Source organism: Diabrotica virgifera, chromosome 8 (genome assembly GCF_917563875.1).
Source record: "Diabrotica virgifera virgifera chromosome 8, PGI_DIABVI_V3a".
In the NCBI taxonomy this organism is placed as follows: Eukaryota; Metazoa; Arthropoda; class Insecta; order Coleoptera; family Chrysomelidae; genus Diabrotica; species Diabrotica virgifera.
The window spans coordinates 666,939-692,893 of record NC_065450.1 but is presented as its reverse complement, the minus strand read 5'-3'; the positions used below and the strand labels follow the sequence as shown (position 1 = coordinate 692,893).

At 33.4% G+C, this 25,955-nt stretch overlaps 1 protein-coding gene across 15 annotated transcripts in view; it reads left to right on the top strand.

The window, feature by feature from the left end:
• The window catches only part of LOC114337883 (prominin-1), a 940,102-nt gene that overhangs the window by 729,708 nt on the left and 184,439 nt on the right, over window positions 1-25,955 (top strand). For 6 of the 15 annotated variants that reach the window (XM_050658571.1, XM_050658567.1, XM_050658566.1 and 3 more), the window contains one exon: window positions 1,339-1,377. The exons of the other annotated variants lie outside the window; for them this stretch is intronic. In XM_050658571.1, the coding sequence (XP_050514528.1) occupies window positions 1,339-1,377 (39 nt within the window). The remainder of the gene's footprint in view (window positions 1-1,338; window positions 1,378-25,955) is intronic. 15 annotated transcript variants of the gene reach the window in all.

Below are 25,955 nucleotides of genomic sequence, written 5' to 3'. Positions count from 1 at the left end.
GAAAGGAATAAATTCGTTATTTCGTAAACCGACGACTTTAAGGAAAAATCCCAAAACAAGTCGATTTTTATTTTTAAGTTAAGATATTGTGGCATATATGGTATACTAGTGACGTCATCCATCAGGACCTGATGACGTAATCGATGATTTTTTTAAATGAGAATAGGGGTCGTGTGCTAGCTCATTTTAAAGGTTCTTCAATTCTCTATTTAGTAATGTAAACATTTACATAATTATTTATACGGGGTGTCCAAAAAAATTTTATTAAATTAAATTATTTGACAAAAAAAGAAGTAGGAGGACACCCTGTATAAATAATTATGCAAATGTTTACATTACTGAATAGAGAATTGAATACCTTTCAAATGAGCTACCACACGACCCCTATTCTCATTTAAAAAAATCATCGATTACGTCATCACGCCCAGACGGATGACGTCACTAGTATAACATATATGCCACAATATCATAACTTAAAAATAAAAATCGACCGGTTTCGGGATTTTTCCTTAAAGTCGCCGGTTTACGATATAACGAATTTATTCCTTTCATTTGCACCATAATGTCGGTGGAAAATAGTGTCGCGCACGCTTGATTAGCAATTAAAAAACAAAGGAGTTTTGAATACTGTATTGCAAAAAACTCTTCGGGATTTCATCAATCGATGTTTAAAGAATATCTGCCTACCTTGGCAACATTCAAATTTTCAGTTTTTCACATAGTTTTTGAGGGTTAAAAATGGCCGATTTCGCAATTTTTCAATTTTTAATCTCTTATATGTCAAAAACTATCATTTTTAGAGAAAAGTCACTAAAGACCTTTTTTGTTTGGAATGATCCAAAAAACCTAAAAAAACTTTTTTCCATGCAAAAAAAATAATTTTAGGAAAAAAACAAAAAAAAACGTTTAAAAAATTTTTGACCACCTTTTGGTCCTGGCAACATGCAAATTTGTTAAAAGGAGTCCTTTTTGAGTAAGATTGTGCAAAAAATCCGAATTAGAATATTTTTCCTAGCGGATGCGCAGTGGCTTTCTGGACTATAATGAAACGTGGTCATTTGTACTCTAAAACCGAGTAAGGCATAACAAAAAACAAAATAATCGTTTCGTTTTGATTCAATTCGAGTCTCTTGCCATCCCCTGACACCTGGTGTTTCGGAATCTATCCCTTGTCAAAGAGGCTTTACAAGAAGACTGAATTGCACCATAACGAAACGAAAAATAACTGCAGATATTAAAATATTTGCAGCGGAGTGTGGTTAGACTGTCCTCTAACGGGTAATGACGAAATGAGTGAAAATAATTTCGACCACGAGTAAATAATTTTTCATTTTACAGACAATCGCATTCCCGTGCTAGAATACCTTCTCCACCTAGGTAAGTTTATACGATTATTTATTAACCCTATATTGCATAAATTTTAAATATGGACACTAAAAATAAATTCTTATTTTGAAGTAGCTTTAGTGATAAATTTAAAAATTCCTCTAGTTTCATTTTTGAGTTGTAATAAACTCCTTTTCCGATAAATGCTTGACCCTCTCTTTGTCCAACAATACAACATTACATGTACTATTGTTTTCGCCCATTCCCCATAATTCAAAATTGATAAAAACGTTGAATCATCCACGTCCGTCTGTCCATCCGTCCGTAGTCACATCTCCTTTGTTCGTGTAGAAAATAAAGTAAAATCTTAGGTCTCAAATAACAGTACCCAAAGCAAGACAGTAAGGGTAAATAATTTCATTTTGCTCCTATGTTAAATCTGTGTTCTAATATTTTCAGTCTATTTTCACCTTAGGCTATCAATATTAGATCTCCTGCCTCCTCCTCCTTAGTCGTTTTCTCATTGCTGAGTGCCGTGATTCCCTATAATACTAGCAACTATCTCTTTCCATCGGCTTCTGTCCTGAGCTTCCCTCATGGATTCAGACAATGTTTTTCCACTGGTTTTCTGTACTTGATCCGTCCATCGAGTAGGTGAGCGACCTCTACTTCTGTGCCCTTCAACGTTTCCCGAAATTATAAGTCTCTCAAGATTATCATCACTTCTTCTTTCAATATGGCCGAAAAATTTTAAGACGGTGGAGAGGCAAATAGAGAAAAGTCTAGTCTGAATATTAAGCTCTTGGAGGATCGAGTGATTTGTTCTGTGTTCCGTCCATGAGATCCGAAGCATTCTTCTCCAGCACCACATTTCAAAGGCGTCAATCCTTTTTCTGTCGTCCGATTTCATTGTCCATGTTTCGGATCCTTAATTAAATATGGGAAAAATTAAGGCACGTACTAATCTTATTTTGGGGTTCTTCGACAAGGAGCGATCTTTCCAGATTTTCGATAATCGACTCATAGCGTTTTTGGTCGTGCCTATTCTACGTATTTATGTTTCACAAGATCCTGTATTACTGATGTAGGATCCTAGATAATTGAACTCGTTAACCACTTCAAACTGGTGTAAGGTTCCTCTTGTCAGAAGTGAATTTGAATAATCTACTATCATAATTTTTGTTTTTTGTTTATTGATCTTGACTACTCTCCTTAAAAATAACAGAGTATTTTTTACTCCTCTGCTTCCCATTCTGTATCCTCTTCCTTTGTTGACGCTTATGATGATTTCATCAATGATTAAATTGAAAAGTATATCAATAAAATATCTTATTTATTATAAGTAAAATTATAGAAACATACAGGCTAAATCCGTCACTGATATTTTTGACTACTGCCACTGAAGGTGAAAGTTAACAACCTTATTGAATTCCATTATATAATTTCATTAATCACGCTGGGATGAATATCTTGGAAGACGTCGGTAGTGTCTATTCTGACGCTAACGGAATTGTTAGTACCCAACTTAAAATTCTAAATTTATTTTCAATAAATTAGCCCAAAATTTACTAATTTGATAAAATTTTAAATAAAATTGACAGTTGGACTCTACTTATATTTTTTGTAGACTATAACCGAATGATTTAAAAAGACAATCTTTAGTTTTAAATACTCGTATCTAAATATACTAATCACAAAAAGTATCGCATAATTTTTGAAACAGGAAAAAGTTTAAAAATAATTTTTAGTTTTTAGCAGAATGTTGTGATACTCGTCTATCGTCTTCTTTTTTTATTTAATTTAGCGTGCTTGAGACAGTTTTGGCCATTAGCACGAGGTACAGTACACAGTGAATTCATTTATATAGATACAATAATTACATGTATATGTAATTACATTATGCAATAGTTAAATTTTATTTAATAAATTTTCAAGCTTCAGGAACTGGATCGCTGTGTTAGCTTGACTCTGGTTCCATAAAATGTCTTTGATGTCGTTCTTCATTCTGAGGTCTTGACGTCGTTTATCATAATGATAGCAGTCCACAAGGATGTGTTGAATACGTAGTGGGGATTGGCAATAGTGGCAGGTTAGCTGAGGTGATGAATCCATTAAGTGACCATGTGTAAGTCTGGTATGACCGATACGTAATCGTCTAGCAACGACCATCTCATTTCTGGGTAAACCAGAGATATCAAACTGTTCAATCGTCTGGTCTATTTCGAATAAAAATGTTGTCGATTAGTTCCAATGATTCTGCCAGTAATAAAGTAATAGCTTCTTTATATTTGTTTTTAGGTCACTGGCGATTTGTATATTATGTGGTGTGCTATTGGACACAGCAGCTTCTTTGGCAAAGCGATCGGCGATTTCGTTACCAGTTATCCCGATGTGAGAGGGAATCCATATGATCGTGATATGTATGTCGTGGATAATAAGGTTACGGTATGTGTCATGAATTTTTTGTACCAGAGGGTGATTAGTAAACAAATTATTGATGGACTAGACAGAGGCGAGGGAGTCTGTACAAATGGCAATATATTGGTGGGGTACTGTGCAGAGTGTAATGGCCTGGTAGATAGCATACAGTTCACCTGTATGAACACTGCAAGTGACAGGAATTTGGCATGATATAACAAGCGCTTCCTTAATGGTAACGGCACAACCAACCCCCGTTTCGCTCTTCGATGCATCAGTGTAGAGGACCCAATCGAATTGTTTAAAGTTAATAATTTCCAAAAAGAATTTCTTGATGAAATCACGGCTGGCTTCAGTCTTACTGAATTTCGTGGGAGAAACGTTAAATTTAGGAAGAGTTTTGCTCCAAGGTGAATTCTGTGGGATCGGGAGAGGGTTAGTTCGGGATAATTGTATGTGTGGTATTAAGGATGGAAGTGTGAGGGGGATGGTATGTATGCGTGGGGTAGGAGGATGAGTACTTATTAAGTCAGGTAATGTCAATAGTATGTGAACTGGATTAGAAAGGTTAGATGAAGTAGAGGTAGCATAAGAAAGGCGCAGATATTGGCGCCTGAGCCAAAGAGGGGGTTCATTGGCTTTGCGGTAGAGGCTCTCAGCTGGACTGCTACGGAACGTACCTAAACAGAATCGGATAGCAGTATTGTGTACTGAATTAAGGATTTGTAAGGATGATTGGGATGCTGACATATAAATAAAGCTTCCATAATCAAGTTTAGAGCGAATAAGAGACCTATATACTTTTAATAGGGTACATTCACTAGCGCCCCATTGGTAGTGGGAAAGTGTTTTGACAATATTTAAACGTTTTAGGCACTCAGCTCTAGTTTGCTGAATACGCTCATTTTTCAGGGTAAAAGCACGTGCTTAATCAAATAAAAAATCTCTACGACTGTCCTTAGAGCGTGAAATAAATATTTGACATGTTTAATGTCTATCGTGGAGTGGCGTAGGCCATTCGTGAGACAATCGTACTGCACGAACATCTGTTTACATTAGTCGTGTAGCACCGGCCAACTACTTAAGCGTGAGTCACGTTCGTAATTTACTATTAATGTCAACCTGCCTTAATGTCTAACGTGGCGTGGCGTAGACCATTCGTGAGATATTCGTGCTGCACAAATGTCTGTTAGTCTCTGCACACCCTTGCTGCACGAACATTAGTCGTGTAGTAAGGGTGAACTACGTAAAGGGGCGTTTTCCTACAAATTCGCCGGTCGCTGGTAGCCGCGAATTGGTAGCCGCTACCCAGTCGCTGGTAGCGGCGAATATTTAGGTTTATGCGGTTTATGTAGTACATAAACAACCGCTTGGATTCACATGAAATTTGGCATACGCATAGCTAACATGTCAAAGAAAAAAAGTGATATTGTACCGATGTGCGATTTTGTCCTGGGGATAAGTTTCACCCTAAGAATTACATAAACTGACTAATTCTAATCAACTTTGATTCGATAGAATTTTTTCACTAAGCCAATACTTTTTGAGTTACTTCCGAGTAAATATGTTCATTTTTCAAACAAAAAAATACGTTTTTAGACAATTTTTCGCAAATAATTCAAAAAGTAAGTACTTCATCGAAAAAAACATTCTTAGAAAAAATATAGACTGTATCCGTTTCAACTACATATAGCCTTGTAAAAATAAAAACCCTTTCAACTACAGCCCTTTAAGAAATAAGGGATTAAAAATAAGGATTTTGTTGTAAAAAAAAATGAAGCTTTTTTTAAACACTTTAAAAAAGTTGTAATGAGTTTCCCCTAAAAAGTTCTTTATATTTTTTGTTTATTTCACATTAAAATATTCGATTTGGAATTTAACCTTTCCTTACTCGCGCCAACTTTTTGTGATCGGATACTCGCGCACGGTGCAGGAGACCGGGTCCAAAAATGTGGGTCAGCAGTGTTTTAGAATTATTTTTTTTTGCAAAATTGTGTACGATTAAATTATTTAATGAATATATGATCATATAATTTTGTAGATATGCGTTTGTGTTCACATTATATTACTTTAATCAAAAATTTAATAATTTTCATTGTTATCCATTTATATGTATTGATGTGATCTTGATTATTGATATGAGATAATATTCTTATATGTCACTTAATTTAATCAATGCATTAATACTAATCTAATTAATTAACCAGATCACATATCAATATGTTTTCAATCTCAAGGCGAATTATAAATTAATTACTTACTTTCGTGGCTTCTAAATATTTCTTAATGGTTCCTAATCGGGATAGAAAAGAAAAGAGTAAAAAAAATACACATATGGGTTACAATTATAATCAAAATATTTTTTATTTTATTTAAAAGGCAATCAATGCTTAATATTTGCTATTTCTTATTATTCTTAAACATAACATTTACAAATGGGAATCTTATTTCCTTTTGGTTTTCAATTGAAAGTTTTTATTAACATTTAACTATTAGGAGTTATTAGGAACAACTCTATTTAAGTTTGATGAAGCTTTTCTGATATTATTGATTATGTTATTCAATTTTTTATGTGGAATTTAATACGAAAAACCCATACATTCATGTCCAAACAAATGAGACTGACCTTTTCCTGGTGAACTGAAAATGTCCTCACACAAGACCCGTTTCCTGCTATCCTTGGCTGCGATCAAACCTCGTCCTGGCTTCCAGTAATGTTCTCCTTTGAAAAACTAGCTCGTATAGCTCTCGTTCCTGCGTCTGTCGTGATGCTGTGTTCTACCTTTCTCGAAACTGCTATCAGCTACCGGGACACTCTTGGCTCAAGGAGGTTCTTTTACTCTCGAGCTGGCCTACTTCTCGTTCCACGATAGATACTCCACACTCACGGAACTACATCGGCTTTCTCACTCTCCGTACACTACCGTCTACTACTCGACTTCACTTCTCGACAGCTCAAAACATTCTGCCCTCACTTTCTCATCCATTCCCCTACTTTCTAAATATCCCTTCCAGATTCACAAATCAATCTTCCACCACCAACTCTCATTCGTAATATTCCTCAAAACCAATTTTTAATCTTTCTAAATATGCTTAATGGATTTCAAAAGAAAATATTTAATTCCCATTCTAAAATACTTTCTAACTATTTACAAATTTTAATGACCTATTCTCTCTTTCAAATGAGTCTTATTTAGCATAGGCTAATGATCGAAACCTTCCGCGAAAAACGATAATGAACTATCATCTATTTCACTGAGTTTTATTTAGCATAGGCTAATGATCGACCTTCCGAGAAGAACGATAATGGTACGCGTCATTCACTTTGTTTATCTAAGCACATTGTTCCGAGTTTCGTACGCTTATTCTAATCACTTCTTAAAATTAAATATAACAATTTGTTGTATACAGGTTGTTTTAAATTTATATGCCCGAGGTTGAGAAAATTAAAAATATTTTATATTAAAGTGAATTTTGTTTATAATTATCAAAATTTAATTTTCATATCAAATAGAAATATAACAAATCCCCGCCTTGTATTCGATAAAATTTATCTGCATTTTTAAATAAATTTTCTCGAGGCAAAACCAACTCCCTGTATATTTCCTTACTTTAATCTACGTCTTATATCCTAACTTACTATCTACTTCATGTAATTCTGTCTTTTATTCGTGATATTTGTATACATCGTGAATATTATAAATTCCTCGGATCTTTTCCGAGTTCCTGTGCCTCAACTCATAACTATTTATCCCATTTTCATTATTCACGATGTACGGGCCTTCGAAAACAGGCATCAACTTTGCGCAAATGCCCCCAGGAAGATTTGATACTCGTAATGCCCTCACGAGTACTTTTTCACCCTTTTGGAAAGTCACTGGTCTTCTTTTTCTATTTTGTTCCTGTCTTTGGATATATTTTTCGTTGCTTCGCCGTAATCTTCTCTGTACGGTTTCAATCACCTGTTGATATTCTTTTGGCTCTTGGTCTTCCCATGGCCTTATCGGCAGTACACCCTTCATGATGTATTCTGGGGTCTCTTTTGTTACTGTGCTCGGAATTGTATTTAGATACCTTTCTATTTCCGCCATTTTCCTGTCCCAGTGGCGATGTTGGCCATCTGTTGCAATGCGAAGAAATTTCGTCACTTCCTGTATGAATCGTTCCGAAGGATTACTCTGTGGATGCCTGATGCTGACAAAATTTGTCTCTATTCCTCGTTCTCGAAGTTGTCCCTTGAAACGATCATTTCGGAAATACGTTGCATTGTCCAGTAGAATCTTTTTTGGTGTTCCTACTATGGCTATAAAATTGTCGATTTTTCTTAATATTTCCTGCCCCTTTGTGGTGCGGCAACTATATAATTTTACGTATTTTGAAAACACATCCACCATTACCAGAATATGTTTGTTCCTTTTAGTGGTCATAATTAGATCGCTTAACATATCTATTGCTACAATGTCTAGTTTGTTTCGGGCTTCAATATTTTTGGCAACATTTTCGTTTTTGAAATTCCGACTCTTATATTTTTGACATACATCGCACTTCTGGGTAATTTCCTTTGCAATGCGGTAATCCTGTCGGCTGATGTAATTTTCCCTAAAAACGAGCCAAACTTTTCTGCTACCGATATGCCCATTGTCCTCATGTAATTTCTTTATTATCTTTTCGGCCAATGTCTGTGTCACTAAATATAGTTCCTTTCCGTCTATTCTCTTAAAATATATGTCATTTTCTATTTCCGCTCTTCTTTTCTCTCTTTCCTCTAGGTCTTCTTGGTTTGTCCTTATCTCATTTAACGAATATATCCCTTCTTCTTGTATTAATCTATTTAGTCCCACCTGTAGAGTAATTGTTTCCTTTTTTCCGGTGTCCTCATCCCGTGTTAGAGCGTCGGCTATTATGTTGTCTTTTCCTTTTATATATCGGAACTCAAAATCATACTCCTGTAATAATAGAATGCCTCTATGTATTCTATTATTTACTAATCTATTCTTCATGATATGTACTAAAGCTGCATGGTCTGTTTCGATTGTGAATTTTGCTCCCAATAAGTAAAACCTCAATTTGTTTACGCAATATAGTACACTGGCAAACTCCAATTCTGTAACACTATATTTTCTCTCATGTGTTTTAGTCACTCGAGATATAAAACATATCGGCACTTCTTGGTCGTTTTGTATTTGAGACAGAACTCCTGCAAATTTTTGTATGGACGCATCAGTTCGGAGTATAAAAGGTAAATTGTAAATGGGGTGGTATATTTTCGTTCCTTTTGCGAATTCTCGTTTTAATGTTTCGAAAGCTTCCTCCTGTTCTTCTTTCCAATTCCATTTTATTCCTTTTTTAAGCAACTTTATCAGAGGGATTTCCTTTTGGCTCAAATCGGGAATCAGTTTTTTAAAATAATTAATCGTGCCAAGAAAACCTCTCAATGTTTTCAAATTCGTTGGTCTTGGGTATTCATCTATGAGCTTGACTCTGTCAAAAAATTGACATTTTTCAATGTTTAATTTCAATCCCGCTGTGTCCAATTCTTCCAGAATTATTTCTATGTGTTTCAGATGACTCTGAGTATCTTGTGAAAAAATTAATAAATCATCGATATAATGAACTACGAAATCTTCGTGGCGATTCAAAATGGTATGTAGAGCTCGGACGAGTGCAGCACAAGCACTCTGCAATCCAAACGGCACTACCTTAAACCGGTAGACAATACCATCAATAGAAAAAGCGGTGTAGTTTCTACACTTTTCAGCTAACGGTATCAACCAAAAACTGTGTTTTAAGTCAATTTTCGAAAATATGTGTGACCCGGTGATTCTTCCAAAAATGGCCTCGATGTTTAGAGGTGATTCATATTGTGATACTGTGTGCTGGTTGATATTCCTGGCATCTAAACATAATCTCAATTCTCCACTGCTTTTCTTTACTATCACAATCGGGTTAACATACGGTGAATCACATCTTTCGATGATTTGATCTTCCAACATTTTATTTATTTCTTCTTTCACCTCTTGTCGATACTTGTATGGAATCGGGTAAGTCTTTGATCGAAAATTTCCCAAGTTTTTCACCTCAAATGAATGTTCGTACTTTTTAGCCACTCTGTTTTCCTCATTGATCAAATTTTCGTAGTTTCTTAACATCAACCGCAATTCTTTTTCTTTCCTTTCTCCACATATCAATTTTCTGTCTTTTTTCTCAGATTCTTCACACAAGTTTACCGTGCATTCTGCATCCTCGTTTGCATATACCTCCTCTTCAAATACCACTGTTTCAATCATATTCTTTTCACTTTCATTTTTTAGCTTTATTTCTTTTTCTCCTGAGCCCGTCTCTTCTTTTGAGGAATCCCAGGTTTCCTTTGTTTCTGATACTCTCAAATTTTCTTCTTCTGGGCTCAACTCTTCTTTTGAGGAGCCACAGGTTTCATTTTCTTTTATCTTTTTCTGACCTTTTCTCCTTTTTCTTCTTTGTCCTTGCTTCGCTGCCAAATTCATTTCCACTGTTTGTTCTTTACCTGATTCGTCCGTATTTTGTTTCTCATGTTCCTTGTCCTGTTCTTTTTCTTTTTCTTCTGTTAGTTTCATCGTATTATTTTTAAAATCTATCACTACATGTTTTTCTGCCAATTCGTCCACTCCTACTATCATGTCATGTGACATGTTTGGCATTATTACACATTGTAGTGCATACATATTCTTGCCCAGTCGTACCATTACTCGTATGCCTTCATTTATAGTTGCCAATGTCCGTTTGTTTGCGCCCACTAAATTTACCCTAGGTATTTTATAAATTAAATTTGTTAAGTTAACTTCTTCTATTAGTTTTCTGTTGACCAATGTTATTTCAGATCCAGTGTCTATCATAATTTTAATTGGTTTCTCGTTGATAAATCCATCCACAAATTTTAAATTAATTCCATTTTTCTTTTCGTTGTTTCCTGCCAATTTAATAAACTCCTTGGGGTGACAAAAGATTCCTGTTTGCTTTTTGGTTTTTAGTGAGCGCCGTCGTGAAAAGACGCCGGTTGCTCATCGTTGTTTATATTTTCGTCATAATGTCTCTCTCCGTCATATTCATCTGTCTGGGTATTATTTACTTCTCTTCTATTTTCTCTTGGTATGTCGGATCTGTTTCGGTTTTCTCGATATACCTGTTCATTTTGTCTACCATTATTTCTGTTTTCTTGATTTGAGCGTGTGGTGTTTCTATTCTGGTATTCTCGATTTCTGTCCTCATTCTATTGCCTATTTCTTTGTTCATAATTTCCTCTTCCGTTGTCTCTATTTTCGTTTTCCCTTCTGGGATTAAAATCTCGTCTTGTATAGTCCCTCCTATTTTGATTTCTATCTCTGTAATCTTGTGTTTCTCGGGGCCTGTAATCTTCTCGCGACCTTCTTGATTTTCTTTCTCTTAGACGTGATTCTCTTATTTGTAGGAATTGGCATAAACTATCTATGTCTTTGTAATTTTGCAATGTGATATGGTCTTCCAGCGTTTCCTCGAAATGTCTTGCAATCAGTTCGACTAATTGTTCCGATGAGTAATTATATTGTAAATGTTTTGCATTATTGTAAATTTGCAAAGCATATGTCCTTTCTGATACACCCATCCTATCATTGTATTTCCCATTTTGCAATTCCTTGTTAATTTCCAATTGTTGGACCTTTCCCCAGAAATAATTCAAAAATTTTTGTTCAAATTGTTGCCAATTGCCGAATTCTTCTTCTTTACTATCGAACCATAGGCTTGCTTCATATTTGAGATGGTTTCTGATAGTTTCTTTTGCTGTATCGAAATTTCCGATGTGTTGTATTTTCTTTTTCAGGCTATTTATGAACGGCACTGGGTGTAATCTTCTTACATCCCCGCCAAACCTTATCTTCACGTCATCTGTGCTATGTATAACCATTTCTCTTCTTTCTCCGACATTTTGTTGCGTCCGGTTTTCGGTGACTTGTTTTTCTATTTCTGTGATTCTTTTTTCCACTTCTTCTCTGTCTACTTGAATAGCATTTTCCAACTTATTTTCCAAATTTTCTAGTTCCTTTTTCTGGCCATTCGTTAACTCCTTTATTTTATCTTGAATTTTCATTTCATACTTTTCTATGCGTTCCTCCATTTTCTTGTTGTTCTCTTCTATGGCTTGTTTTGTTTCCTTCTGATTTTCTTGCATTATTCTTTTTGTTTCATCCATTTTTTGATCCAATTTTTGTTGTGTTTCATCCATTTTTCGTTGTGTTTCCTCCATTTTTTGATCCACTTTATCCATTTTCTTTGATGTTTCTTTCTGATTTTTCTCCATTGTTTGTTTTGTTTCTCTTTGATTGTCATCCAGTTTTTGTTGTGTTTCATCCATTTTCTGTTCCATTCTTTGTGACTGGAGTTGCATCATTTGTAATAATTTATCTATTCCTGATAATTCTTGCTGTTCTGATGCCATGATTGTCTTGTCTAAAATATCTTCTTGGTCTGAATTATTCTCTTGATTTGAATGTTCTTTTTGTTTTTTGTTGTCTTTGCTTTGGCTTCTTGTCACAGACATTTGTTTTCAAGAAGTACTATCCCCGCCAAATATGAAATTTTACTAGTATGTTACCAAGACGACTTTTTCTCACCCAAATATTATAAATTGTCAATAAATATATCAAATGTAAATATCGTAAAATAAAATATTAAATCAGTTATGTAAAATTTGTACCTAAAGAGATCTAAAATTTTATGTTATCAAATGTAAGTATCTCACTTTTTACCACAGGCATATAAATTTTCAAATACCGGCTTTACTCTTTCTATCCTTCAAATTTGCCACTAGAAATACTTTACAATGCTTTCCACGTTGGACGACAGTTGATGTGATCTTGATTATTGATATGAGATAATATTCTTATATGTCACTTAATTTAATCAATGTATTAATACTAATCTAATTAATTAACCAGATCACATATCAATATGTTTTCAATCTCAGGGCGAATTATAAATTAATTACTTACTTTCGTGGCTTCTAAATATTTCTTAATGGTTCCTAATCGGGATAGAAAAGAAAAGAGTAAAAAAAATACACATATGGGTTACAATTATAATCAAAATATTTTTTATTTTATTTAAAAGGCAATCAATGCTTAATATTTGCTATTTCTTATTATTCTTAAACATAACATTTACAAATGGGAATCTTATTTCCTTTTGGTTTTCAATTGAAAGTTTTTATTAACATTTAACTATTAGGAGTTATTAGGAACAACTCTATTTAAGTTTGATGAAGCTTTTCTGATATTATTGATTATGTTATTCAATTTTTTATGTGGAATTTAATACGAAAAACCCATACATTCATGTCCAAACAAATGAGACTGACCTTTTCCTGGTGAACTGAAAATGTCCTCAAACAAGACCCGTTTCCTGCTATCCTTGGCTGCGATCAAACCTCGTCCTGGCTTCCAGTAATGTTCTCCTTTGAAAAACTAGCTCGTATAGCTCTCGTTCCTGCGTCTGTCGTGATGCTGTGTTCTACCTTTCTCGAAACTGCTATCAGCTACCGGGACACTCTTGGCTCAAGGAGGTTCTTTTACTCTCGACCTGGCCTACTTCTCGTTCCACGATAGATACTCCACACTCACGGAACTACATCGGCTTTCTCACTCTCCGTACACTACCGTCTACTACTCGACTTCACTTCTCGACAGCTCAAAACATTCTGCCCTCACTTTCTCATCCATTCCCCTACTTTCTAAATATCCCTTCCAGATTCACAAATCAATCTTCCACCACCAACTCTCATTCGTAATATTCCTCAAAACCAATTTTTAATCTTTCTAAATATGCTTAACCCCTTCCGCTCCAGGCCACTTTTTGAGATAGGGAGCTGTATACCAGCAAAAGTTTTTTAATGAAAATACATTTTACGATAGTTATGGTGTATAATAGAAAATATATTCACCTGTGGGGCCAAAAAAATGTTTGAAGCAATTTGAATTTATACGACAATTTATAGTGTTTACCAGAATATCCACATAAGGATATTTGGGTGTAATAGTATATCCACCCTTGGATATCGATTGTACTACCAAAATATCCACATCTGGATACCATTAAAATGTACCTATCTATGTCTATTATTTAATTTATAAAGTCACGCTAAATAAAAATAAAACATATATAAAAAGACAGTGAACAATGAACAAACGTCGACCTTGAGCTGTTTACATTATTCTGGGAATTGTGTAAAAAAATGGCTAACCATGATATCGCCGTATGGATATCCATGTCCTACCATGATCCAAATTAATCTACAGAGCACTACACCACTTTTACAGAGTGCAGTAATATCTCTATATGAATATCCGTATGTGGATATTGTGGTAAAGTTCGCCATACCTAAAAATATCCATACGTGGATACGATGGAGCGGAACAGGTTAATGGATTTCAAAAGAAAATATTTAATTCCCATTCTAAAATACTTTCTAACTATTTACAAATTTTAATGACCTATTCTCTCTTTCAAATGAGTCTTATTTAGCATAGGCTAATGATCGAAACCTTCCGCGAAAAACGATAATGAACTATCATCTATTTCACTGAGTTTTATTTAGCATAGGCTAATGATCGACCTTCCGAGAAGAACGATAATGGTACGCGTCATTCACTTTGTTTATCTAAGCACATTGTTCCGAGTTTCGTACGCTTATTCTAATCACTTCTTAAAATTAAATATAACAATTTGTTGTATACAGGTTGTTCTAAATTTATATGCCCGAGGTTGAGAAAATTAAAAATATTTTATATTAAAGTGAATTTTGTTTATAATTATCAAAATTTAATTTTCATATCAAATAGAAATATAACAGTATATACAAAAACTTTGGAAGTGAAAAAAAAATTGAATATGGTTAAATTTGTTTACTAAGAACTTTAGATCTTAATTCAATACACAAAAAAATTAAAAATAAATAGTAATTGTAGTAACAAAAAAAGTTATAAAAATTAATTAACGTTTTTAAAACATGAAATACACAATGGTGTCACATTCATTGGAACAATGGTGTTCCAAACACAGATATTTTGAGCATATTTGGCAGTAAAACTTTGTTTTTCTATTTTTCTTCCAATCACAAACAGCACAGCGATCTGAAGTTCCTGGTGTTACGACTGGTACTTGTTCTGTTGGTAAACCACATATCTCCCTAAACCTCATTCTGATGGTTCTGGGTAAGTTATATATTTATATTTATATATATATAAATATAAATAAACTAATCTATAAACATTGAAAATAAGGAAAAGATCTCAAATTACCTTACTAATTAAAAATATCGATGTGTGATCCAAACACAAAAATTGGTGCACAAATACTCGCACACGGTGTACGGGACCGTGTTGCGTAATAACAAAAGGACAGTACTATTTTTTACACTGCGAACTGACTTTACCCACAGTTGATTGACCACTGAAGAAGTATACGAAGTAGCCATTCAAAATCCCCACTACAAGCAGAGTTACAAGAATTTATTTACAGGCCCGGTCTCCCACACCGTGTGCGAGTAACGGTGGGTTAAATAATATGAACCTATTTTTCATTAGCTATAACTCTGCTTCTACTAGGTCTAGAGACCTAATATACACCATTTTTTTTCAATTTTGTATAGGATATATTTTTGGTGAGATTGTTTTTTTCGGCAAAATACTTACTTTTTTAGTTATTTTCGCAAAACCGTCTAAAAACATAAATATTTTGTTGAAAAATGAACATATTCACTCGCAAATAAATCGAAAGTATTGACTTGGTGAAAACACTCTACAGAACAAAAGTTGCTTAGAATTAGTCAGTTTATGTATTTTTTCACCTCCGAGAAACTCACCTACTTATAGGAAAACATCGGCACAATATCACTTTTTCTCTTTAATTTTTTAGCTACCTATGTGTTTACCAAATTTCATGTCAATCAAAGCAGTTCTTTAAAATTTAGAGGTTTTGTAATATTTTACTGTTAGAGAAAGTATTAAAAACTTAAATAAAAAATGTTAATATTTTATTGGACTTCCTCGCGAATGCATTAAACTTCTTGCTCTATTAGGTACACTCTCAATTATTAATGCATTCAAAAAATTTTGATCCCAGGTTGTTCCCATGTGCTTTACAGCTTTACTTAACTGTTGAAGCGTATTCACAGGATTCATATCTGGTATGGATATATCTGGTGACAGGGCTGGCCACTTCATTTTGTCAATACCGTGATGCTGTAATCTTTCGTACACAATATATACGATTTTGTTTATACGAAATCTAGACTGATCTGTAAATTAACAGATTCTTCATTCGTTGATTGTCCAGTTGCAGTGTTCTTTAGCCCTCAGTGTTCTCAATCCCCGATGTTCCCTAATTATTACTGGATGATATGAACGTATTCTTGTTATTAAGCCAGTCAAATGTAACCTTCTTCTAACGGTTTGGTTTGAAATTATTCTTTCAGTGGCGTTACGCAACGCAATGTTCTGTTGATGCGAGCAGTATATGTTTGGTTCCATCTAGCAATAATTTGCATATATCGGTCATCAACAGGCTTGGCACTCCGTTGTCGCCCTCCACCATGAACGTTATGAGGCTACACCATTTGTGACATAACGATTCAAAGCTCTATTTACAACACTTTGTAACAACCCGAAACGTTGAGCCACTTCACTTTTCGTTGACCCACCTCACAATCTGTTGCATTCGGACAATATCTAAACGTCTTCCAGGTATAGTTTATAACTCAAATACTCCAGTATAACAAAAATACTCCATTATTAAAAATAACTGAACCCAAACTGTGTTAATATCAAATCCAAATATATGACTAAAATGTTTAACATTTTTCTGACGATAGGTAGTAAAAAAACATGATGGATTCCATCAAAATAAGAAAACTACAATACTTGGAACATATACCACGTGGTGACAGATGTGTACTCCTAAAATTGATAATGGGAAAGATTTAAGGAAGGTGAAGCATAGGTAGAAGAAAAGTGTCCTGACTGAGAAATCTCAGAGAATGGTTTGGATGCAGACCAACTGAACTCTTTCGGGCTGTAGTGTCAAAAGTTAGAATAGCAATGATGATTGCCAACCTTCGCCGCGGAGATGGCGTGTAAAGAAGAAGAAGTAAAAAAAACGGATCGCTACAATAACAAAATTTATTTTATTTCGTTTAAACTGGATAACAAAGTCGGGGTATTAATATTTTAAGTAGATTAATCTTTTACAAACTCCCGACTATTTCTGGCGTAAAATATTACTTTGATCCTTATCAATTGTTGAGCACTGTATTTATCTTTAAACATAAAAATAGCCATAGTCACTAAATAAATATGCAAAAAATACAAACACTACTATTCGTAGCGACTGGGGACGCTAGTCTGCTTCCGAACGAGACCTACGACTGGCGAGCGGCGACAGGCAACTTTTTTAACTAATGTTGTACCTACAAATTATAAAAAATATCTTTGCATGTATATACACCAAATATAAACAATAAACACAAATATTTAATTGTTCAAATTATTTCCATAGTCTTTAAATAAATCAACTAACACTATTATTCGTGGCGACTTGGGACACTAGTCTGCTTCCCAACGAGACCTACGACCGGCGGCAGCGATTCGGTAGCTTCTACTAGGAGAATAGTCCTATTTAAAACGTATTAACGATACCGGAATCAATTAGTAGCGGCTACCAATTCGCAGCTATCAGCGACCGGCGAATTTGTAGGAAAACGCCCCTTAAGCGTGAGCCACGTTCGTTATTTACTAGTAATGTTCGCTTTATTCGCTTTATGCATTGGATTCTCGTTGCCTTATTCCTCTCCATGTTATTGACAATTTCTAGTTCGTCCACCTTAAGAAATGATTTTCCATATTCAGGACGAGAAAATGCCGTTTCACTTACCTGCTCTTTCAGACAAATATATTAAAGAGTAAGGGGGGATAAGAATTCTTACTTGCCCATTCTAGTTGAAATTTTGTTTGCTTTATATGCATCAATTTCCAAATAATTTTGTATCAATGATGTTCTACTCCTTCATGTACCATCTCCTCTAAGAAGGTCGGCAATCATCATGGCAATCTAAAGAGCTGCTCTAAAGAGATCAGCAGAAGTGCAGTTAAACCAAGCTCTTATTTAACCAGTAGATGCGTCTTCTTCCACGACTCCTTTTACCCTGTATTCTTCCTTGTGTGATAAATTGAAACAAGTGGTAAAGCTCGTTCCTCAGCACATGTCACAGATATTGCAGTTTAATTGTATTTAGAACCTCTCTTTCTTTTCTCATTCTTCTTAACACCTCGACATTCGTAACTCTATCCATTTAACTTCTTCTTAATATCGTTCTGTAGGTCCATAACTCGAAGGCTTCTAATCCTTCCGAAACATCTTTCTCTAATCTGCAAGCTTTCATCCCATAATATAATACAAAGAACACGTAGCATCAAAAAAGTCTTCTCTTTAAAGAAATTGTAATATTCCTGCTACAGAATACTTTTTTTAGTTTGTTTGTTGCCTGTCCTATTCTTGCTTTAATCTCTTCTGTTAATTCATTATTTTCATGAATTATTATACCCATATATTTATATTTTTCAACTTTATCAATAATCATCCTCATCAATGGTGCTACAGCCCTATGATAGGGCCTCGACCTTCCCAAGTCTATTACGCCAGTCAGTCCTATCCATTGCCAACCTTTGCCAGTTTGCTGCGCCTATTTTTCTTCCATCCTCATCTACATTATCCTTCTATCTAAGTTTTCGCCTACCCCTATGTCTACTTCCCACAGGTTGTGACATAAGGATTCCTCTAGGAGGGTTGTTATGCTGTGATCTTGTTAGATGTCCTGCCCATCTTAGTCTTCCTATTCTTATAAGTGATACTACGTCTTTACCACCAAATATATGTTTATATCCGTGGTATACCTTGTAGTTGTACCTCCTCCTCCAAATACCATTTTCACAGATGCCACTGAATATTTGTCTCAGGATTCTTTGTTCAAATATAAGCAGAAGGTTTTCATCTGCCTTGGCGATGGTCCATGTCTCCGATCCATATGTCAACACTGGTTGTATAAGGGTTTTGTGTGTGGTTATTTTTGTTTTATGACTTAAGTTTCTGCTTCTCATATGTCTACTCAGTCCAAAATAGCATTTGTTCGCTAGGATTATCCTTCGCTTGATTTCTTCCGTCATGACGTTCTACTTGGTGATCAGGGAGCAAAAGTATGTGAATTTTTCCACCACTTCAAAGGTAGAGTGATCAACCGTTAATTGGTGACCGGTTTTTCTGGCTCTATTGTTGGGTGTTGATGCCCATCATCTTAGTTTTCCCCTCGTTTACTTTCAGGCCCATATTTTTTAAGTCATTTGAGAGGGTGGTATACATTTCTTCTAGTTCGCGTGTTGTGCGGGCAACTAGGTCCACGTCATCTGCATATGCCAAAATTTGGGATGATTTATTAAAATTATTTTCTCTGTTGTCTATTCGGACATCCCTGACCGCCTTTTCCAGAGCTATGTTGAAGAGGAGACACGCCAGCGCATCTCCCTGTCGCAGCCCAACATTCGTTTCAAACACCTGTGATTGTTCGCCATGTATTTCGATTTTGCAAACGACTTTACGCATTGTAGCCTTAACCAATTTTATCAGTTTATCAGGGATGTGGAGTTCATCCATGGCTTCATACAATTTATTTCTTAGGGCACTATCATATGCCGATTTAAAATCTTCGAAAAGATGGTATGTGTCGATATTGAATTCATTGGTTTTTTCCAGTATTTGCCTTAGCACAAAGATTTGGTCTGTTGTTGATCGACCAGGCCTAAAACCACTTTGATATTCTCCAAGAAGCTCCTCTGAATGTGCACTTAGACGACCATATAAGATACTTGAAAATATTTTGTAAGTTGTATTAAGGAGGGTTATTCCCCTATAGTTTCTACATTCCAATTGATCACCCTTTTTGTGTAGCGGGCAAACGATTGTAATATTCCTGCTACAGAATACTTTTTTGGTGTGTTTGTTGCCTGTCTTATTCTTGCTTTAATCTCTTCTGTTAATTCATTATTTTCATGAATTATTATACCCAGATATTTATATTTTTCAACTTTATCAATACAGAAACCATTAAGAAGACGAATAACCTCCGCGAGGATGAATCGGGTTTTAGTCTTACTGTAATGGAAAAAAAAACAAAAAAAAAACAAAAAAAAAATTATAACAAAAAAAAATAAAAAAAAAGGAAAAAAAAAATAAAATTGAATAAAAAATGAATAATATAATGAAAAAAAAAGTAAAAAATGTGAATGTAAAATAATAATAATAGTAATGATATGATAATATTGTAATGTATAAATAGGGAATTAGAATAAACATAGAGTAGTTGAAATTAATGTAAAAATGAGCAAAATCGGTTAGATGGGCGAATGGACCCAAAGGTCCGCAGTCATACAAACCCAAGAAAAAAAACTTTATCAATAATAACTCTGATAATTAAAACTTTTATATTAAGGATCCGTCAACGTAATTTGAGACACGGTTAAAAACTAGTGATAGTAAGTAGGCAGCATCATTTTAAAGAATCACAGCAGGATACCATTAATATATCTCATAAACTAGTTCAAAACTCGTCTAAAATAGGTGAACTACTTTATGGATCTCTTTGACAATGAAGATAAATTTCATTTAAATAAATTTGCATCTTTTACCAGTTAAAGTGGTCTTTAATTTGATGTCAAAGATTCTTCGGAACATTTTTATTTCTTAACATATAACAAAGATATTAATAAATCAATGTTTGTCCTACAGTTTAACGTATATTGCCAATATTAGCTAACAGAAAGTTTTTAAAAAATGTTTTTATATGACATATTATTATTATGTAACTATAGTTTGGCAAGGGTGGCAAATTTTAGCGTGAGAATATTATTAGCTCTTTTATTTTTTTATTTATACGCATAACAGGTGGTTAAGACCTATGGCATTTTTATAAATGATAATCATAAGATTCTTCTTTTTCTTATGGTGCATATCCGTCCCGAGAATTGGCGATCAGCATGGCTATGCTAACTTTACTTCCTGCTATTCGGAATAGTCCGGTTGTAGATATATTTAATCACTTTTTCAAGTTTTTAAGCTAAAATCTTCTGCCTTGTCCTCTCTTCCCAAATACTTTGCCTTAAACAATGAGTTGCAGCAAACCATACCTCTGTTCATTTCTCATAACATGGCTAAAATATTATAGTTTGCGCTCTTTGATGGTGTTAATAATTTCGCATTCCTTGCCCATTCTACGTAGGACCTCAACGTTAGTCACACGATCCATCCACGAAATTCCTAAGATTGATTATCGTAAGATTAATTAAAATAAATAATAATTATTTTTAACAAAACTCGTAGTTTAGGCGCCAAATAGAGATCACCGTGTCCTTTTCAATTCTGATGGACAAACTCAACGGTTTCTTATGAATTTTTGGCTGGTGATTACGAATTTCGAGGGTAGATTTCGATCCGAGTGGTCAAAAATTTGTTATAAACAATTTAATTGTTTATAAGGCTTTGGCTCATAAACTAAAAGAGATAAAAAAAATGTTTTAAATAAAATTTGTTCCTTAATAAAAAATGAAAACAAAAACGTTTACCACATTTAAATCCAAGAATTAGAACTCAAGATATTGTAAAATTAGTGCACAATGCAAATTGAAAATTGCAAAATAAGTATTTTTCGAAGCTTTATCGATCGTAACTCCGTTTCTACACAAGCAAATGAGACTTAGAAGGTCTCATATTAAAGCTTAATTAATTGGCTTCCAAACAAAGTTAGACAAAAAACTGTATCTTCATTTGTTTTAAAGTTATACCCGTCTGAAGTTATAATTTTCTTAAAAAAAATTGTACATTAATTTGTTTGTAAGGATTTCACGCGAATTTGAGCTGTAAACATTTACACTTTAATTAACAATAATGATAGAAGAACTCAAAAGGAACATTATGAAATTATGAGCTTGCGAAAATCTTCGTATGTTTATTTTTGGCCAAAATATCGATATTTTATGGCACGCTTTGAGGCGCAAGATCGGCTCACTGTCTTGTATTTTTCGACGCTTTATCGACCGTAACTCGGCTTCTATGCATGCAAATTAGCTTTTCAAAGTCTCATACTTTATCTTCATTTGTTCTTAAGTTGTACTCGTTTAAAGTTATAATTTTCTTAAAAAATTTGTACATTAATTTGTTTACAAGGATTCTTGATAAATTTGAGCAATAAACATTTATACTTTAATTAACATTAATAATAGAAGAACTCAAAAGGAATATTTTGAGGATAGGAAAGTGTCTATTAATTAAGTGCTTAGTATTTATATCAATTAAGGTTTAAAATGAGATCTTGAAAAGCTCATTTGCATGCGTAGAAGCCGAATTACAATCGATAAAGCGTCGAAAAATACTTGAGAATGAGCCGATCTTGCGCCTCATAGCGCGCCATTAAAATATCGATATCTTGGCCAAAAATAAACGTATACTCCAGGCTGTGGGTGAAAAATAGGTCGATTTCAGGATATAATTCAGGAATTTTTGAAACCTCTCAGGTGTTGTAAAGGACGATGCCAGGAATAACTTATACTAAAATGTGACCAAAAATATTGTGAGCTTTTTTTATTGCGATGTTCATTTGTTAAATTTGCAATTTTTAAAATTTTTAATTTTTCAGCTTAGGATATTGATTCTAGAGAAAAACTTTTTAAAAGAAAGTTGTAGTAAATTAAAAAATCTACAATTTAAGGTATGGTAAGTTTAATTTCGTTTATTGATTATTGCAAAACAGCCTGCGAAAAGTCCAAAATGGCCGTTTTTTACAATTGCGTTATTTATTGTATATATAATTTTTTTTATTTTTTATAGCTTTAAAATGAAGATCTTTGAATTCCAAACACAAAAAAAAATTTTAAGGCCGGATTAACGAATTTGTTGCTTAGATATTATAATTTGTTTATCCCAAGATGTCAAATGTCGAAGGCTATAACTTTTTGAAAAAAAATCGTAGAGAGTTGGTGAAACATCCAATCTCCTTCTAGAGAGTTATATTTTCATATTCTGATGTAAACAGGTGCATAGAACATTTTAAACCTCTAATTTGTGGGTTTGAAAATAAGGGGGCAAATTTCTTTATAAACATTTAGAGCTGAAGCCGCCCTGTACATCCTATGAGTTTTTAACTTACAGATTATTGTTGCTAAAGACGAAATGAAGATTTATAAAAAAATAAAAAATTTCTACAACCAACTGAAGCCGAGCTAAATGTTGGGTTTGAAAATAAGGGGGCACATTTCGTTATAAACATTTAGAGCTGAAGCGGTCCTGTATATCCTATGAGTTTCTAACTTACAGATTATTGCTGCTGAAGACGAAACGAAGATTTATAAAAGAATAAAAATTTTCTACAACCATCTGAAGCCGAGATAATTGTTTGTTTTTTCTTAAATCGTAGTGCCTTTATTTATAACAATTAAGAAATTACTTTACAGTCATTGACTAAAGAAAGGCTTATGTTATCTTAAAATAAAACTACTATAAAATATAGTTACATTTAACTATTAAAAATTATTTTTAAAATCGGTGCTTTTGCGAGCGGCCGAATTTTGCAAATCGCCCTGCTCGCTTCAAATCCGCGCGCTCGGAAAATTTTTACGTAACTTGTATTAAATTTTGACCGAAAACAATTTAATAATATTAGCATTATAATATACAGTCTATTTACCACTGTATTTGTTTTTCTTGATAAATTTTTATATGTGAAATCTCATTTCAGAAGAAATAATATTACAAAATTGATACATATATATGAAATATATAACTATATTTTTAATTTTTTCATTGTTATATAAATATAATAATAATAATGCTACTTCTTATTATACAATATAAAACTTTTTCTTCTTGTAGTGACTCTCAGTTTTGGATGTTGGCGACCAACATGGCATTCTGTTGAACGACGTACGTAAATTTTCTAGCAAGGTAATCCTTCGCCTTCCTGGTTCTCAGTTTCCAAATGGGGTTTGCCAAATTGCCATGATGGTCGCCAACATCCAAAACGGATAGTCACTACAAGAAGAAAAAGTTTTATATTGTATAATAAGGAGTAACATTATTATTATTATATTTATATAACAATGAAAAAATTAAAAATATAGTTATATATTTCATATATATTATGTATCATTTTTGAAATATTATTTCTCCAGAAATGAGATTTCACATATAAAACTTTATCAAGGTAAATAGACTGTATATTATAATGGTAATATTATTAAATTGTTTTCGGTCAAAATTTAATACAAGTTACGTAAAAATTTCCGAGCGCGCGGATTTGAAGCGAGCCGGGCAATTTGCAAAATTCGGTCGCTCGCAAAAGCACCGACTTTATAAATAATTTTTAATAATTAAATGTAACTATATTTTATAATAATTTTTTATTTTAAGATAATATAAGTCTTTCTTTAGTCAATGACTAAATTATTTCTTAATTGTTATAAATAAAGGCACTACGACTTAAGAAAAAAGAAACAATTATCTCGGCTTCAGTTGGTTGCAGAACATTTTAAATTTTTTTATAAATCTTCGTTTCGTCTTCATCAACAATAATCTGTAAGTTATAAACTCATAGGATGTACAGGGCCGCTTCAGTTCTAAATGTTTATAACGAAATTTGCCCCCTTATTTTCAAACTCAACATTTAGCTCGGCTTCAGTTGGTCGTAGAAATTTTTTATTTCTTTATAAATCTTCGTTTCATCTTCAGCAACAATAATCTGTAAGTTAAAAACTCATAGGATGTCCAGGGCCGCTTCAGCTCTAAATGTTTATAACGAAATGTGCCCCCTTATTTTCAAACCCAAAAATTAGAGGTTTAAATATATTTACGCATTTATTTACATCAGAATATGAAGATATAACTCTTTAGAAGGAGATTGGATGTTTCACTAACTCTCTACGATTTTTTTTTTCAAAAAGTTATAGCCTTCGACATTTGACATCTTGCGATAAACAATTTATAATATCTAAGCAACAAATTTGTTAATCCGGCCTTACAATTTTTTTTTATATTTGGAATTGAAAGATCTTTATTTTAAAGCTTTAAAAAATTATTTGTACAATAAATACCGTAATTGTAAAAAACGGCCATTTTGGACATTTCGCAGGCTGTTTTTCAATAACGAATAAACGAAATTAAACTTACCATAGCTCAAATTGTACGTTCTTTAATTTACTACAACTTTTTATTAAAAAGTTTTTCTCTAGAATCAATATCGTAAGCTGCAAAATTAAAAATATTTAAAAATTGCAAATTTAACAAATGAAAATCGCAATAAAAAAAAGCTCACAATATTTTTGGTCACATTTTAGTAGAACTTATTCCTGCCATCGTCCTTTACAACACCTGATAGGTTTCAAAAATTCCTGAAGAATTATATCACGTTTTCTCACCCACAGCCTGAGGTATTATAGGTACAAACAATTTCATGAGCTCTAATTTTTTCTTTTTAGTTCTTCTATCATTATTGTTAATTAAGGTACATATAAATGTTTATAGCTCAAATTTGCTTGAAACCGTTATAATAAAATTATTGTCTAATTTTTTTAAGAAAATTATAAATTCAAACGGGTATAACTTTAAAACAAATGAAGGTAAAGTAATTTAACAACTTTGTTTGGAAACTTATAATTCAAGCTTTAAAATGAGACCTACTAAAGCTCGTTTGCATGCTTACAAGCTGAGTTACGATCGATAAAGCTTCGAAAAATATTTATTTTGCAATTTGCAATTTGCACTGCGCACTAATTTTACGATATCTTGAGTTCTAATTATTTGCTTTAAGTTTAGTAATAGTATATTGTGCAACAAGTGCAGAAAGGTACTAATTTCTCACGAGTTTGAAAAGTTGCGGTACGAGCGCAAGCGAGTGCCGCAATTCAAGCGAGTGGGAAATTACCTTTCTGCACGTGTTTCACACTATACTTTTTCTACAAGCACAGTTTTTCCTAAAAATAAAAATCACAATTTCCAAACGACGATTAATTGTAATAGGTACCTATGTGATTAATTTTAAACTGTATTTAATTAATACCTACTAATCAATTTAAATTCCTTATACCTAAATAAATTGCACAGAAATCAGTTAA